We start from the raw sequence: 15439 nt of genomic DNA on the forward strand, positions 1-15439 counted from the left end.
TGAAACTGAATCCCTGGTACGTATAATATAAATGAAACGCAAACACGTCTTTTGGACCCTTTGTATTCTATCGATGTCACACAAATCCAAACATGGGCCATATACAATATCACAAAAATTAAAGTTACTTAAAACCAACAAATCAATCAACCTTGTTTTTAATGACTTTGACAACAAATGTGTCTTTGGCTATAACCACATGCATTGCGTATCATCTTATTAACATGAGGTTTAAAACGAAGATTAATATCGAAATCTAGTCCCAAATTTCTACCAATGTGGGAACATTTTATTTCTTTACCTTGAATTTGTCACCAAATATTATTATTGAAGATTTTTTTGCATTAATTTAATGTATATCTTGGCTAGGCAGGCCCTAGAATATTTTGGTGCAGCTCATCCTAGCATTAATAGACGATTATGTTTATCAAGCATAAACTATTTTGTCGGTGCTTTTATTACATATAATTTTATTTAATGGAATGTGCCATGGATGTTTACCAAATTGGTCCGTTATGAATGAAAATTCATTTTTTAATACATTAAGAGAAAATTTGCATTTCATTATACATTTGCTCTACCAAATACACCCAGTCCATACTGGCAAGAATCGAACAGAAGTTGAGTGTACGCGTTTTAGATTTTTTCCATTAGGATTTTATATCAGGTTAAATATTACCTGACAAATTTGATCTTAATCTTTCTCACCATTTATGCGGGTTGTCAAAAGTGTGAAAGGGTGAATAAGGTGTTTTTTAAAGCAAGTGTCATAAAGTTCTCGTTGGAAAGTTTCGCATTCACTCCCAATCAATTAAAAAATCCCTTGCCAAATGTTATTGCTAGTTTTGATTGGCCAAAGTGTCTAAAGTGGACAAAAGGTCCACACGGGCACGCCGCTGGTTTAGCCTAGTTCGATGCCTTTAGGCTCAACGTACTCGGGTTAAGGAAATATTTTGTTTAAAGTACTTAATGAAATTGAGTGCCCACGTTTGTTCCAAATAGCTCGGCTATAGAGATCATCAGAGATTTTTTAAACCCTCTTTCCCAAATTTACACCCCACTTATTAATAAAGTCTTAGGTAATTTATTTCGTATGAGATCCCACTCTCGAGCCCGTTATGTGGGACACGCGCTGCTCATTTATTAAGCGCGTACAGCCTTATTGTCGTGCACGCATTAATAGAAGATAGGATTTAGAGTACCCGCATATTTGTTTCGATTGGACCATTGTACCTACCATTATGTGTTCGCGCGTTTTTGAGCGATTTCTTAATGTCACAAATTTTGATAATACATTTTCAGCTTTGAGAAATTGCGTTTGATTTGTTGACCTAGATTTTCGCAAGAGAATTTGTATCCAGCTTAAACAGTATAGGGAAAAGGCTGATAAGATGACTTAGTTTTATTTCAGCATAAAATCTTAATACAGTTTATAATAACTTTTTGATAATACGCAGATTGCTACCCGTCTATGTCATATTAACTACCTTTCCCCTACACGTGATGATGGACGCTGCTCCATTTGCTTGAACTTTGTGTAATTAGGTCAAATAAAGGCAATGGAAATCGAAGCTCTTTTAGGTTGTAACTCAAACCTGTTTCAAAATTTTCACACAAAAACCTCTAAAGTAGTGATTATATTTGATCATTTGATAAAATACTACAAACACAATTTTTTTTATACTAAAAAATGTATTAAACTCATATACACATAAAAACGGATAACAATATTTTATTATTGTTGCTTATTGAGTTTGGACAATACTGCTCTAACGTGAATCTAAATTAAACTAAACAGCAGATGAAATGAGACACCAAAAATGTTGCCTAATTTTGCTTAGCTGTAACTTTTCTTAACGGGTTTTGGTGGTATAAAGGGCAATAATTGGCCTATGCAACAGTGGTGTCGGATTATTATTTTTTAATCCCGTTTCATTATACAGGGTGTGAATGTGTAAGGTAGTGGAAAATTTTAATTTTTCGAAGAATTTGGAAAATATGCGCAGTCCTGTAAGGAAGGTTCGCACGTTTTGTAATATCCCGTTTGTACTTTATTATACTTAGACTAGAACTAGAAATAAACATTAACAGACACCGTCTAAGTGGCACCAAAAAATAATTAGAAAAACGCCAATAGCATGTTAGAAGGGGTTCGTGAAATTTGTAAAAAAAATTGAAAATTACCATAAAATTTTGTTAACCGTTACTGTTTAAACTGTAATAACTTCTTACGCCGCAAAATAAAAGTTTTTGGCTGAATTACATTCACACCCTGTACAACGAGAAGGGATTAAAAAATAATAATCCGACACCTCTAACGCACAGACCAGGGCATGTCGCATGCGAGAGGTTGTTGTTGATGCCATCTTGACCAATCCACTACGCTGTTTCTGAGGAACGAAACATCACTTAAAAATTGCGAGATTATTTTCTTTATTTCAGAAGAAAATCTACTTGAAATAGAAGACACATAAATGATGTGATTCAAATTAATCTACCATTTGTACATTCACAAACAGTAAGGCTCTGTCGCTTTAGACAATAATATTTTCCAATTTCTAATATTTGATATTTTTCACATCCAATTGTTATATAGAAAAAAATGTTTTAAAAATCCGTTGCTGCAGGAGTTGTGAGAGGAGCTACTTAATTGATATGTTTTGTCAAGTCATTTATTTTGTAAAAAATGCAAATCAATTAACAGAAAAATTATTTTCAAAATTTCACAAGTTCTAAAAACTTTTGTTCCTTTCAAGAAAAGATAATTTTGACCATATTTAATTAAATTTATATAACAATAAATGTTTAGTAAACGAGTGACTGGAGAAGTTTATCAACCATTACCATTACTTTTGGGTATATTTTTTGAAAAATACCATCAGCGTTTTCAATGTACCTTCCGACCGGCTCCCAAACCTGTGACTAAAGCACCGAAAATGCTCGAATGGGCAAAACAGCACGAATATATTCACTATGTGACATGTGACGTGACCATCAGAATTGACAAAGGAAACGCCCGTGTGGCTTGCAACAGTGGTTAACGCAGCTGATGCATAATTGAGAATTTTGGAGAAGGGAGTTTAAAAAATGTTTATATTCCGTTCTGACGTTTGCATAACTTTTGTATATAATTTTACATAAAATTTCTAATTGTAAATTGTACAAATAAGGTAACACTTTTAAATTCCTCATTTAAATTTTGTCAAAATTTATCATAGTGTTAATCAAATAAGAACTTGTGAAGATTTGATGCTTTTTAATTAGGTATTAGTATTTTTTTGTTAGTCGTTATAACTGCACTAATAAGTTTTCAAAAGAATGAATGAATTACTATTTATTTTAATTTATTTATTGGTAACATTACGTTCAAACGACAAATGTCCTGATGCGACATTAATATATCTTACTTTAGAGTAAAATATTTCATTTGGCGTTACAAGATGTTATTTGCAATTTACATTTACAATCAACTCTTTGTATCCTAGTTTTGAGGCACGTACCTCATTCGATTAATTAATTATTAATTACACTCAGCAATTAAGTAAACTTGGGTATATGAAAAAATAAAAATATGTTAGGATTTGGACAAAGTTGAAATTATACAATGAGGATCCCGAAAAATATTATTATTATTAGGTACTAAAATAATAAAATTTAATTTGGAGCACTATTTGTGTCGACATTATTTTTTGTGACCGCCAATTTTAACAAATTGGTCGATATGGTCATTTATTATCCCAATTTCTATTAACTATTAACTGCTCTATTGTTTGTTATTCAACAATCTAGTGCTTTATTTTAATACAAATTTGCGTTTTTTTTTATAATGTCTTCATAAATATAACTGAAGACCGTTATTTAAAAGCAAGTTGATCTCTAAGAGTGGAAATCAGAGGAGTGACGTCAAACTCGCACCTATATGAATTTTAATTTGTTTGTGTTGTTGTTTGTATTTCTTTTATAGTGACGTTTCCGGTCTATGCAATCACAATCAACACCACTCTAAATTATTTCAGTAATTTTTAGATAATAAAGGATGCCATAATACAATAATAATTTTCATAGTTTATTCAACAGGTACACAAAAACAAGTAATGCAAGTGAAAAAATATACCTTTAAATACATTTAAATTTAGGTATAAAAAATAATATAATAACAGTTAGCTATAGAGTTAAAAACTCTTGTTCAGATCATACATAAATAACAGTATACAAATATATTTTTCTAGATGAGACTTTTGCAATCTGTTTTCTTTCCAACAAAATGGTAATAAAAAAAATAAACAACTCTACTAACTAAAAAGTATAAAATGCGGTAATTGGAATAATTAGAATCTAAATTAAAACAATATTTAACAAAAATCAAAAATCACAGTGAACACAGTGGTGGACCAAAATGGAGAGCAATTCATTAAATAAATACACACGCAAAAATAAAAAATAAAAGTCAGGCAAAATTATTGTAAGTTGTATTCCTTATAACACTTTTGAAACTAAATAAAAGTTCGAAGTTCTTTTGGGTCTAAAAATTGCAGTTAATTCACTATTACGAATAAACTAAACAATGCAGGCGTAAATAGTTTTGAATTGCATTGTACTGAGCTTTTTGCTTTTTTGGTGCATAACATTCGCATATACCCGACGACCAAGGATGTGGTTCTGTTGTTAGCTATATGTTATATTATGCTCATCCAATTTATGTAAAATGTTTTACTACAATTCAGTTCTTAAAAAAATCATTTGCATATAGATATAAAATGTAGAATGATGTGTAGACAGCAAAAGTACTAACACTTTACTTATTTTTTCGAAAAGGTTCTATAATATTTTGATATGATTTTAATCCTACCTGATAACAAATAGTAAATATATATTTATAGCACTAATCATTTTTCTGGAAAGATCACTAGGACAAAGAATTGTCCGATTAGTTGGTTGTTAAGCACTTCAAAGATCATCCTTCATCTAAAAGTAGATTTTCATTATCTAGATACTGACTTTGTAATTCTTTTTGCAGATCTATAAGTTGCTTTCTCATACGGATCACTTTACTTCTCAAGTCTTTGTCATTCTGAATTAGTTGCTCTATTTTAACCATTGCTCTTCGCTGGTGCTTCTGATCAATTACCCATCTGAAGAAAATTATTTGTTTTCAACAGTTAATTACTGACTTAGCACTACTTGTTACCTTAAAAACAATTCATTCCATAGCACCAAACTGACTGGAGCTATACTTGGCCAGATTGCTGCTTTGTTCGGTTCATACATTGGATTTAAAAAGGTTGTTATAACATCGGGTCTATTCAAATATGACCAAAAACTCGTGGTTTTTTCTGATAATTTTAATTCTTTTCTCTCACATTCATTGTTCCCTATAAAAGTACCTGCAAACAAGGAATTTACCAAGTAAACTGTCTGACCTAAAAGTTAGCATATACCAAAATTACTATAATAGGAATTCTCAAAAATATGAATTAATAAAGGAGTAGTAAATTCAAAACTGTAGGGAAATTGGTAGTGCAGCTGATGTATACAATCCAAAAATAACAAAAATGTGGGCTGTTGGTTTTTCGATTTGATAGTTGAAAAGCAGAACTTCAGATGTCTTGTTTGAAATGGATATCCTGCTTGTAACCATTCGCGTTCTATCAGGGCTTGCAATCCTACAAAAATAAAAACTTTCTTCTGTAAAAAACTCGGAGGACTTGAAATGATCTTAAAAAAAAATTGAATTTTTGAATTACAAAAAAATACCTCTTACAGTCCTACAATCGGGATTAAGTATGACTTGGGCCACAGAAGTCACTAATAGAGTAGCGTCTAAGCCGGAAGAGTCATGAACCAATACAGGCGCTCCATCTTTATCTAAGCATTGTGCCACTAAACAAGCTGTACTCAAAATATTTTGCACATGAGTTAGCCAGTGACTGCTTTCAACTCGAGACAACCATTTGTCTGTAGTTATCCCTGTATCATTGCATGCTACAAAATGAAACTAACCAGTTTAAACAAATCAAAAGAATGTTTTACATGACTTACCTTCAATTAATTTACCAAAATGCTCTAATACTGATCCATCACATTTTACTAACTTATCTAAATTTTTGAAAATTTTTTTCCACTGTGTGTAATGACCGTCCGGTTCAGTACCACCTCCTTTTCCTTTAGAATGACTTACTAAACCAGGGCTGCGTGTATCAATAATGTAACCTTTTTTACAAGGCCCTAATACAGAATCTAACATTTTCTTATCTGCAGCAGATTTTTTATTGTTATTACACAGTAATGGTTGACTAGATCTCAACAACACTGCCCCTAAAACAGATAAAATAATTAATCATAATCAAAAAAGTCTAAGCATACACAGGAAAACAGGATGAAATCAGACCTGATTAATCTGACCAAAAATAAGGATTATTATTGAATGTAGTACCCTAAATATTTTTGTGCAACAATTTTAACCAAATCAAGTTGCTATTAAACTATTAAAAAAATATTTTAGTTTAGGTAAATCAATATTTAACCTGTTCAACTTCCATAACTTGTATTATTATTATTATTAGGAATTGGTTAACAAAAGAAGCAATTGCAAACCAACCATTTTCGTGTCTATAACTTAATATAGGAAATCTTCCACCTTCACGAAAACCAGCTGCAGCAATAATTGTATTATCATCAATGACTTTGGGAACAACCAAAGTTGAACTATAAGACCTGCATACAGTATAGTTTTTATTAACATAAGAAATGCGCCATTCATCAGAGGCAGTTAATTTTGCAAATTCAGTTTCTGGCCTGAATAAAGTGAAACCATCCTCGAGGATTGTGTACATTGGTCTATAGAAAAAGGGATACATTAACTCAGGTTTGTCTAAATTAGATAAACGTTCAATCGATGTATAAATATTGTGAAAATCATATGGAGTTGGGATATCCAGCTGAAGCAGCCGAAAGTCTTTACATTTCAGTATAATTGTTCCCCCACTTTGGGGTGTATTTGCGACAGGTTGTTTCTTTTCGATAGCATCAATACACTGTATGAGTAACTAAAATGATATGCAGCGAGTTAAACGAACATATATACAACCAAATAATATTCAATTATTGTATTACCCATAGCTCTTGAATGTTTTCTTTTCTAGTGGAAAGAATTAAATGATGACCAGTAATACAAAGCGTGCCATCGATAGCTTCGTGAAATGGCGTGTGTAGTATAACTCCATCCAATTTGGGAGTTGTTATAAAATCCACAAATTCCATGATTTTATTTAGCTTTACAATATACAAAAAAGTGCGGTTATGTATACGATGACCTTGAACATTCTACAGATATTTGATCTACCCGACCAGAGATCCGCGTAAACGAAGAAAAGCATGAGATATAGACCAAAGACTGTAATCAGTTTCGGAGATTTATTTTAGCCTGTTTAACACGGGATGGGACGTATCATATCCTCGTCAAAAGAAGTTTGACGCGTTAATTGCAATTGGACAAGTAGTTTGGAATCTTGGATAATACTCTTTTGGTTTTATTGCAAAAAAATTCTGTTAAAAGGTAAATTATTCCAGAACGTGTAACTAAAATCAAATTTTTGAGACGCTAGGTGTAGCGGCAGAAAAAAATGTCGCACACGCGGCTCTCTTGTTAGCCGCTTATATAGAGAAGATTTTCAATATACGTACGGAAAAGCTATGCCCATATTTAATTACGATTCTCAGAATTTTTCCACCATTCAAACCAGTCGCGGTACGAATAACCAAATGTTATAAAGTTACGTAATTGAAACTCTAGCGCACACAACACATTTTCTGCTTGTATTTTCAGGTGATTTTGTTTTAAAAAGTTATTTGAATTTTTGACACTTTCTGTACATTAGAATTAGGGACATTTCCCTGCAGATTCTAGATATGAACTATCAGATCAATCCTCTGCTCAATCTATTTGGTGTGTTGAGGTTTAATTAAATTATTATCTAGGATAATAAGTAAACAATTAACTTCCAAAGATTATTATAATAGTCAAATTTAATACATATTTACAGTCTTGATATAGTATATGTATCTATACAGGTCATATTTACATGATTGTATTAACATAGATATATTACATTAAACCCTGTGCATAAATTTTAAAACATTAAAAAAATACAATCATTTTTTTTTAAATCCGCATGTAGGCTCTGTGGTCGCATTCCTTTACTTGATTAGAAATAGAGTAATTTTGCCCTTTTTTTTTTGGAAAATGTATCTCCCTAATTATCTTAGATCTGGTTAAAATATCCTGAACTGTAGTACAAAATTATATATCACAAACAATAGCGAGATCCAAATAAAATTTCCTTGGCTAATGCGACAACAAAATAAAGTTATAATGGAATTGAGAAAAAAAAGGTAATGATTTTTTAGCAACTCTAGCAATTTACCAATTTTTACTCTCATATAAATAAAACAGCCCTACTGACATTTTTAAAGCTACAATGATTGAACAGGTACCAGAGTATAATATTCACGCGGCTGGTTCATACCTAAAAATAACAGCAAACTGAGTGGCACCCAAACTTTTCGCCAACCACTCGTTTTTCAAAACCGCCATTTTAATGCTGTCCACCGTAAATTTTGCATCGAGATTCGTATGTATTGCTCTAGCCATTCCTTCCAGAATTACAAGATCCGAGGCTTTTATTAAGTTGCACAGTTCTAAAAAAAAAGCATTGCTTTTCTAAAAAACATTCCCATCATGTCAATAAACATTAACACACACCTGGCGAAAGGCTGGTTAAATCTAAACAGGGACCATGTTGTCCATTTTCGACAGTAACGAGCTTTCCAGTGGAGATTGCGTTTTTTATGACATTACAATACTCTGCTGCCTTGCAGCAGTACACATTTAGCTCACTGTAGGTTACATCATTCAGTGAGGGTGAAGAATTGCCAGCTAATATCACCTTTGAGCCTAAGGATAAAAATTCTCGCACCAAGGGCAACACACCCAAAACAAAGTCGACACCAGCGTTGTCAACGAATATCACCACACACTTATAAGGTTGCCTCTGAAATGATAAAAAGAAACATCATTGAAATGTTAAGTGAACTTGGAATTCCTTATTTGTTTATCTAATCAAAAATTCATAATCATTTCCTAAGTTCTAAATAAATACTAACATTTAAATGGGTAATCCAGACATCGAAATTATCATGAAACCAAGGCCTTCGTTCTATTGTCTTCATCGCTTCACCAAAACCAAACCGAGTTGATGTTTCCAATAAACTAGAAACCGCAAAAGAACCCCAATCAAAAACGTTTCCCGCTAAGGCACCTTTTATAAGTTCCTGCCATTTTTCTTCAAAATCATTGATTGAATCAATATCAATTAATCTATCATTGAATTCTTGAAAGGCTTGCAATGATTCACTCTCTTTTTGCATGTGCCAGGCGTCTTTTAAATTATGAGACCTCAAATTGTCCTCGTTGAACTCTAGTAAAGTCCTTATAGATAATGGTTTCAGGGCACTGCAAAAAACAAAATTTTGACTTTTTATTTATGAATATTTATCTCTTAGTTTACAGCCAATTGCATTGATTGCATCACAAATTTGCCTATACGGTCAGACAATTAATATTACAAAATCAGTTATACTTACAGTGGATCAGACTTAATTTTAGCAAGTAAATCCTGAAATTCTTGATAACAAATTTTGGCAATTTCTGAAGCTTCGGGATTGTCTGGGTTCAGAGACCCTGCTTTGTTAGTAAATCTCTCCACCATAGCTTCCAAGCACGGTAGCCAGTAGTTTCGTGCATTCTCATTGTCTAATAAATCAATTGTGTCTGGGTTATATACCTCTGGTTCTTTTAACAAAGGGCAAATTTGGTTTTTCTTTTCCCATATATCTTTTGCCATAGTTAACCTCAAAGTAAATCAGAAATGTGAAATGGCATTAAATTTTGAGTTTGTAATTCAACTTAAATAATGTTATCAGTCGCTCTGTTGTCTCAAGTATTTCTTATCAAGTAACTAGCGTTTAAATGCCATAAGAGTTAATTTAATTACTTTGTAGGAAATTAAAAAATGCTCAAAAAAGAAAATTTACAGTTTTCCTCGCCCGGTTACCACCACTTTCACAAGAATTGAAGTTTTTTTCTTGGGGTTCTTTGGGAAAACACTATAAAATCAAGTTAACGAAATGTTTATCACTGTGTATCGTGTTGGGGGAACGAACCAATCAAAGCAAGAAATGAAGTATCGAATAAATATCGACGGTTATCGACAATTTCATCAGACACTTTGGATATCTCCCGTATGGGTAATCTGATTTTGCACTAGATTTGTAAAAAGGATTGAATTTTTGATTTTTGCAAATTTTACTTTCTACTTCTGATTATTTGTTGGCAAATACTGATTCACAATTCTTTAATTTTTTCATTCGCTACCGGAATCAATATTTTAACAAAAAATAAATCTTATTAAAATCCTGACATTCTCGCCAATTTATGTCTGGTATAAAGTTAAACCACGACATTCCTAAAAACAACGTCGGTTATTATCTCGATATTTGCCGCTGCCGGCTTCGACCTACCACCACAGAATACAGAATATCAACACTGGGATCACATAAAGTTGCAATGCTGCAATGGAAATTTGCTTTTGTGAAATTTAATGCATAATAAAAGCAAAGATAATAACGTTAATTATCTAAAAATAAAACTTATTTTAAGTGTATTAGTTTTTAAAATTCAAAATTTAGTTTTTTTTTGGTTTTTAACGTTGGTGTTGTGCCGCGATCGTGGCAAAAGTTTGGTGAGCATGAGAAAGTTGGCACTACCTTTATTGAACGATCTTTTCGCCCGTGCTTATCGCCTTGGTAAGTAACTTGGTTCTATATTTTCAAATATTATATTAATCTTAAAATATTTTTTAAAAATGGCAATAGCTGTTGATTCGTAATTGCTTGCTTAAACAGATTGTGTTAATATTTTTTTTAATGCAAAAAAATTAGAAATTTTTTTAACCTGCTATATGTGTGGCTTACAACTCTTGTTTCTTTCAGTTCTTAAATTCAATTCGAGTCCCTAGCCACAATCGAAGATGGGTAGGGAGGACAAGGCAACCTGGAAATCCAACTATTTTACAAAACTAATCGTAAGTAATTTTGGGTTTGAGGAATTATTAATAGCAAAGTGCAGAAAGTAATATTATGATGATACTTTTTCGTCTCCTAAGTCTAGTGCCTGAAAAGGTTGAACCCCTAGACGCGTGCGGACTACATATCTGAGAAATTCATTATAATAATAGTACCGATGATGTTTTTGTTTGTCTGAAAGTTGTAATTTAATTTAACTTTCAGCAACTTTTGGAAGAATATCCAAAATGTTTCATTGTGGGCGCAGACAATGTCGGCTCGAAGCAAATGCAGCAAATCCGCATTTCGCTCAGAGGATCTGCTGTGGTCCTTATGGGTAAGAACACCATGATGCGTAAAGCAATCAAGGGACATCTTGAATCCAATCCTTCTTTGGAAAAAATTTTGCCCCATATCAAGGGCAATGTGGGCTTTGTTTTTACACGTGGAGATCTTGTTGAAATCAGAGACAAATTATTGGAGAACAAGGTCCGTGCCCCAGCTCGTGCTGGTGCTATTGCCCCTCTACCGGTTGTAATCCCAGCTCAGAATACTGGACTACCACCTGAAAAAACTTCTTTCTTTCAAGCTTTGAGTATCCCAACGAAAATTGCTAAGGGTGAGGTTATTAATTTTGAATTAATGGGATATTTACCACTTATGAATTTTTTAATTTCTTAGGTACTATTGAAATCGTTAATGATGTCAACATTCTGAAGCCTGGAGACAAAGTGGGTGCTTCAGAAGCAACTCTTCTGAATATGTTAAATATTTCTCCATTTTCATACGGTTTGCAAGTAGTTCAGGTTTATGATTCTGGCACTATTTTTGCTCCAGCCATTTTGGACATAAAACCTGAAGATTTAAGAGAGAGGTTTTTGGCAGGAGTGGCTAACATAGCATCTGTATGTTTAACAATTGGCTATCCAACTGTTGCTTCTGTGCCACATAGTATCGCTAATGGGTTCAAAAATCTTCTGGCCCTTGCAGCAGTTACTGACATCGACTTTAAGGAGGCTGCTACAATCAAGGAGTATATTAAGGTAATTAAAATTTTTTGTTGTAATGTATATTTGAAATAAACTCTTCTTTCTTAGGATCCATCTAAGTTTGCAGCTGCTGCGGCCCCAGCTGCTGCAGCTCCTGCAGCCGCTGCTCCAGAAGCTAAGAAGGAAGAAAAGAAAGAGGAGTCTGAAGAAGAAGATGACGATATGGGATTCAGTCTTTTTGATTAGATTGATTGTTGCTTTGCTAAGCCAGACTGTCAATAAAGAATGAAACTGTTGTTTTTTTTTATTTTTAGTTTCCCTAATACTCAGTTTTTATTGGGAGTTGCACTTGGGGTTTTATACAGGGTGTAAATTGTAAACCTTGTAAATAACGATTATTTTGTAAGTGATTTTAAGAACTTAAAAATTTTAATGACAAAAATGACTAAGTATCATCTTAAAACATTATAAATAAATTTTGGTATTTGAAGGATGTAAACAAGATTAAAATATAAATTAGCGGGCGAATTTGACTGTCGAATATTCGCTTCTCCATGACAACCTTTGTTTTACAAAGGCCAGGGTATGGCTAGCTGACAGTTTTTTGAAGAAGAAAATCGAGAAGTAGTTTTAGAGATTTTTGCAAATTGAAAATGACAACAGATTTGTGTTTGTTCAGGACTACCTAAAGGTAACTAGACCAATGACCACAGTTTTTAATGTTAACTTGGTTCTATGTAGTCCTGAATAAGAATCCGTGGACACTATTTTTTAAAGAAATCCCTAATAGTCCTTGATATTTGACATGAAAAATTAGTGCCAGTTCCATGACTTAAGGTTGATGTAATAAGAAACAAAGTGTTAGTGCGTTTTTGAGAGATCTATTCAACAAAAAATTATCAAAAAACAGACTAATCAAAGATTTTACAACAATCTATTGCTTTAAGCTGGACGCAAACGATGTTTTGGTTAGTTATAAATATGATATAATATGTAATATATATATATATAATATAATATAAGCGGCGAAATATAACAGGCACTATAGTTTTCGTTCCCATTATGGACCGATGATTGTTGTATGCATTGTCTGTTATTCATTAAATTTACTACATCAGCAAATTTGTTTGAAAAAGTGTTTAAAATCGAAGTTTCGAAGTTGATGGCCGTTTTCTGTATATGCATCACTCGCCAATATATGTTCTTTTTACCAATAATCATATTGCTGACTATGCTTATAATACAGGAACTTTTAGAGTCACTACAAAAAAAAATGAAAATCATCCAATATTTCCCTGTCTCCTGCACTATTTTTACAGTATTGGTTTCACCTAGTAACTAATTTTATTATTACAAATATAGGTAGGTACATCAAATTGAAATTATTTAAAATGCATCAACGTTTAGGTGCAATAAATTTTATTCAGACATTTATTTTGCCTGGAGAATTTAAAAGTGCTATAATATACGAGCGACTATAATAAAGGAAACCAATATTAAGACAAACTGTACAATATCAAAATGTGAAAATTTTGAAAAGCCACGTATTTTTGTCACAATATTGCATACCGTATATTGTGAAAAACTGTACACAGAGAGGTTAATAATAATTAGTTGTTGACATCGATACTCAAGAACAAATAGAAAAAATAATAGTCTTGCCTCTCCAATTCAAGCGGACTTGAAGCCATTTAGTAGTGTTCTTGAACTTTTGTTACCGCATAACAATTAAGAATAGTTACTGCAGTTTCTGTATATTGTAGAATTAATGATTGGATTCATTGAAAATACAAAAAATTACTACCCAAAGATAAGATAATATAAAGATAAAATTCAAAGCGTGGGAAATATCTCCGAAAACATCCGATTGCTCCCAAGCCTGTGGGGTAAAATCGCGGAAATGTCCGAAGTGGCTCGGATTCGTGGGAAACGAAACGGACGTTTAAAGTGACGCTTCCCGCACACTAGATCGGTGTGAAATTAAGTATTTTACAGGACAAATAAATATGCGTCAAGCATAACTACACTCACAAAGTAAAGACTGAAACTTTTCAAATTACCTGGTAAAACTTTTACTGGCAGCCTTTAAAGACTAGAACGGAAACTTAACAAACATCAAATTCGTATTAAGATAAAGTTCGCAGTAGAAAGCGAAACATTTAATGAGACTTCCGAGTGTTTAATTTCTCCGGAACATCGGCCAAGAGATTTGGAATAGTTTAAAAAGCAATGGGTAGCGAATTTCTGTCAGTTAATTCTGTTTTTGTCGTCTGACAAATTTGACCGTATGTTTTTTTGAACCCGGCAAATCAGAGAAAATTGCCGACAGCTGACTTGCACTTTAACGAAGTTGGGCATTTAGAGCTGCAAGTAACGAATTTTACGTTTAACTACGTGTAGCTATTTCGAAAAATGATTGAATTTTTGTTTCATAGTTATCACTCGTCTGATGGAGTAGTACAAATATAATTTCTAATGGAATATTGTCTCGTTAAAAAATACATATCGACGTATGTGAGACAGATTAGTAGAAATAATTTTTATACTTATTTAATACAATGGTTAAAGGGTGCAGTGTTGTCAATAATGTTACATCAGTCAAAATTTACATCATCTGGGAAGTCAGTTCCAGAGAGTTTTGTTGTAAATAAAATCAAAAACATGTCTTCAAAATCAATACTAACTAGAAAGAACTCCTTTGATATAAAATATGAAATAACAAGAAAACGACGATATATGTACATATATACAGGATGTCGCATTTAAAAAAAACAAAGTTTTGCAGCTTAGCTGTAAGCGATAAATCATTTCTCAATACTAAGTCCGAGACGATGATACCGGTCTACCATATTAGTAGAACATACTGAAAAAAATCAACAGATTTAAAACTATTTTGCTTAGTTATGGCTGCTACCTTGGTAGATGTCACAGCGTTGGTTCGAATATTGGTTTTTCTTTTCTTTCTTACAATTTTAATATTATCTACCTACGTGATCCATGCAGCCAGCGGGAAGTAATGCTAGACACTTTAAATAAATATTTTGCCCTTCAATGCAGTGAATGATCATCCGATTCGATCATAAATCAGACGATTTTGCTGTATTGCTTAGTTAATTTTTGTATTTAACATTCAGACGGTAATCATTAATTTTTTGAGTGTATTGGACTTGCCGTCGCCTCTTTTTTTTCATCCAGGATACGCGCAATTAATTTTCTATTCATTGGGGTTGATTGGTAACAAATTAACTGCGAATTTTTGATATATTGTTAATTTTGTTTTGAAGTTTGCGGATCGCTAAACGAAACGAAAGTGGTTATAAAGTGTAATG

General features: G+C 32.6%; 3 protein-coding genes across 4 annotated transcripts; 1 reads left to right on the top strand and 2 right to left on the bottom strand.

Moving 5' to 3' along the window:
- Positions 1 to 3931: 3931 nt before the first annotated feature.
- On the bottom strand, positions 3932 to 7317 carry LOC132696195 (myotubularin-related protein 9). Its single transcript, XM_060660900.1, has 7 exons — positions 7114 to 7317; positions 6599 to 7046; positions 6040 to 6315; positions 5755 to 5982; positions 5439 to 5663; positions 5189 to 5384; positions 3932 to 5132 (listed from the first exon to the last, which is right to left on the bottom strand). Exons 1-7 carry the CDS (start codon positions 7258 to 7260, stop codon positions 4955 to 4957), a joined length of 1698 nt encoding a protein of 565 aa, XP_060516883.1. The 5' UTR covers positions 7261 to 7317; the 3' UTR covers positions 3932 to 4954.
- Positions 7318 to 8014: 697 nt separating this feature from the next.
- Positions 8015 to 10527, bottom strand: LOC132696196 (4'-phosphopantetheine phosphatase). Of its 2 annotated transcripts, XM_060660902.1 has the most exons (5): positions 10053 to 10527; positions 9643 to 9909; positions 9163 to 9511; positions 8762 to 9050; positions 8015 to 8697 (listed from the first exon to the last, which is right to left on the bottom strand). In XM_060660902.1, the coding sequence occupies exons 2-5, from the start codon at positions 9900 to 9902 to the stop codon at positions 8507 to 8509; spliced, it is 1089 nt and encodes a 362-aa protein (XP_060516885.1). In that variant the 5' UTR covers positions 9903 to 9909; positions 10053 to 10527; the 3' UTR covers positions 8015 to 8506. The 2 variants fall into 2 exon arrangements, with proteins under 2 accessions (XP_060516885.1, XP_060516884.1); XM_060660901.1 differs by having other exon boundaries at positions 9643 to 10526.
- Positions 10528 to 10780: 253 nt separating this feature from the next.
- On the top strand, positions 10781 to 12406 carry LOC132696197 (large ribosomal subunit protein uL10). Its single transcript, XM_060660903.1, has 5 exons — positions 10781 to 10863; positions 11050 to 11141; positions 11347 to 11740; positions 11803 to 12164; positions 12219 to 12406. The coding sequence occupies exons 2-5, from the start codon at positions 11088 to 11090 to the stop codon at positions 12354 to 12356; spliced, it is 948 nt and encodes a 315-aa protein (XP_060516886.1). The 5' UTR covers positions 10781 to 10863; positions 11050 to 11087; the 3' UTR covers positions 12357 to 12406.
- The last annotated feature ends 3033 nt before the right edge of the window (positions 12407 to 15439 follow it).

The sequence above is a fragment of the Cylas formicarius genome, unplaced genomic scaffold (assembly GCF_029955315.1).
Source record: "Cylas formicarius isolate icCylForm1 unplaced genomic scaffold, icCylForm1.1 PGA_scaffold_1__22_contigs__length_36826433, whole genome shotgun sequence".
Classification (NCBI taxonomy): Eukaryota; Metazoa; Arthropoda; class Insecta; order Coleoptera; family Brentidae; genus Cylas; species Cylas formicarius.

Coding starts and splice junctions, on each gene's coding strand:
- LOC132696195 (XM_060660900.1), bottom strand. CDS start 7,260: ATGGAATTTGTGGATTTTATAACAACTCCCAAATTGGATGGAGTTATA. Junction 7,047..7,113: donor AAAACATTCAAGAGCTATGG/GTAATACAATAA, acceptor ATATCATTTTAG/TTACTCATACAGTGTATTGA. Junction 5,133..5,188: donor TGGAATGAATTGTTTTTAAG/GTAACAAGTAGT, acceptor AATTTTCTTCAG/ATGGGTAATTGATCAGAAGC.
- LOC132696196 (XM_060660902.1), bottom strand. CDS start 9,902: ATGGCAAAAGATATATGGGAAAAGAAAAACCAAATTTGCCCTTTGTTA. Junction 9,512..9,642: donor AAAATTAAGTCTGATCCACT/GTAAGTATAACT, acceptor TGTTTTTTGCAG/TGCCCTGAAACCATTATCTA. Junction 8,698..8,761: donor TTTAACCAGCCTTTCGCCAG/GTGTGTGTTAAT, acceptor CTTTTTTTTTAG/AACTGTGCAACTTAATAAAA.
- LOC132696197 (XM_060660903.1), top strand. CDS start 11,088: ATGGGTAGGGAGGACAAGGCAACCTGGAAATCCAACTATTTTACAAAA. Junction 11,142..11,346: donor ACTATTTTACAAAACTAATC/GTAAGTAATTTT, acceptor TTTAACTTTCAG/CAACTTTTGGAAGAATATCC. Junction 11,741..11,802: donor CCCAACGAAAATTGCTAAGG/GTGAGGTTATTA, acceptor TTAATTTCTTAG/GTACTATTGAAATCGTTAAT.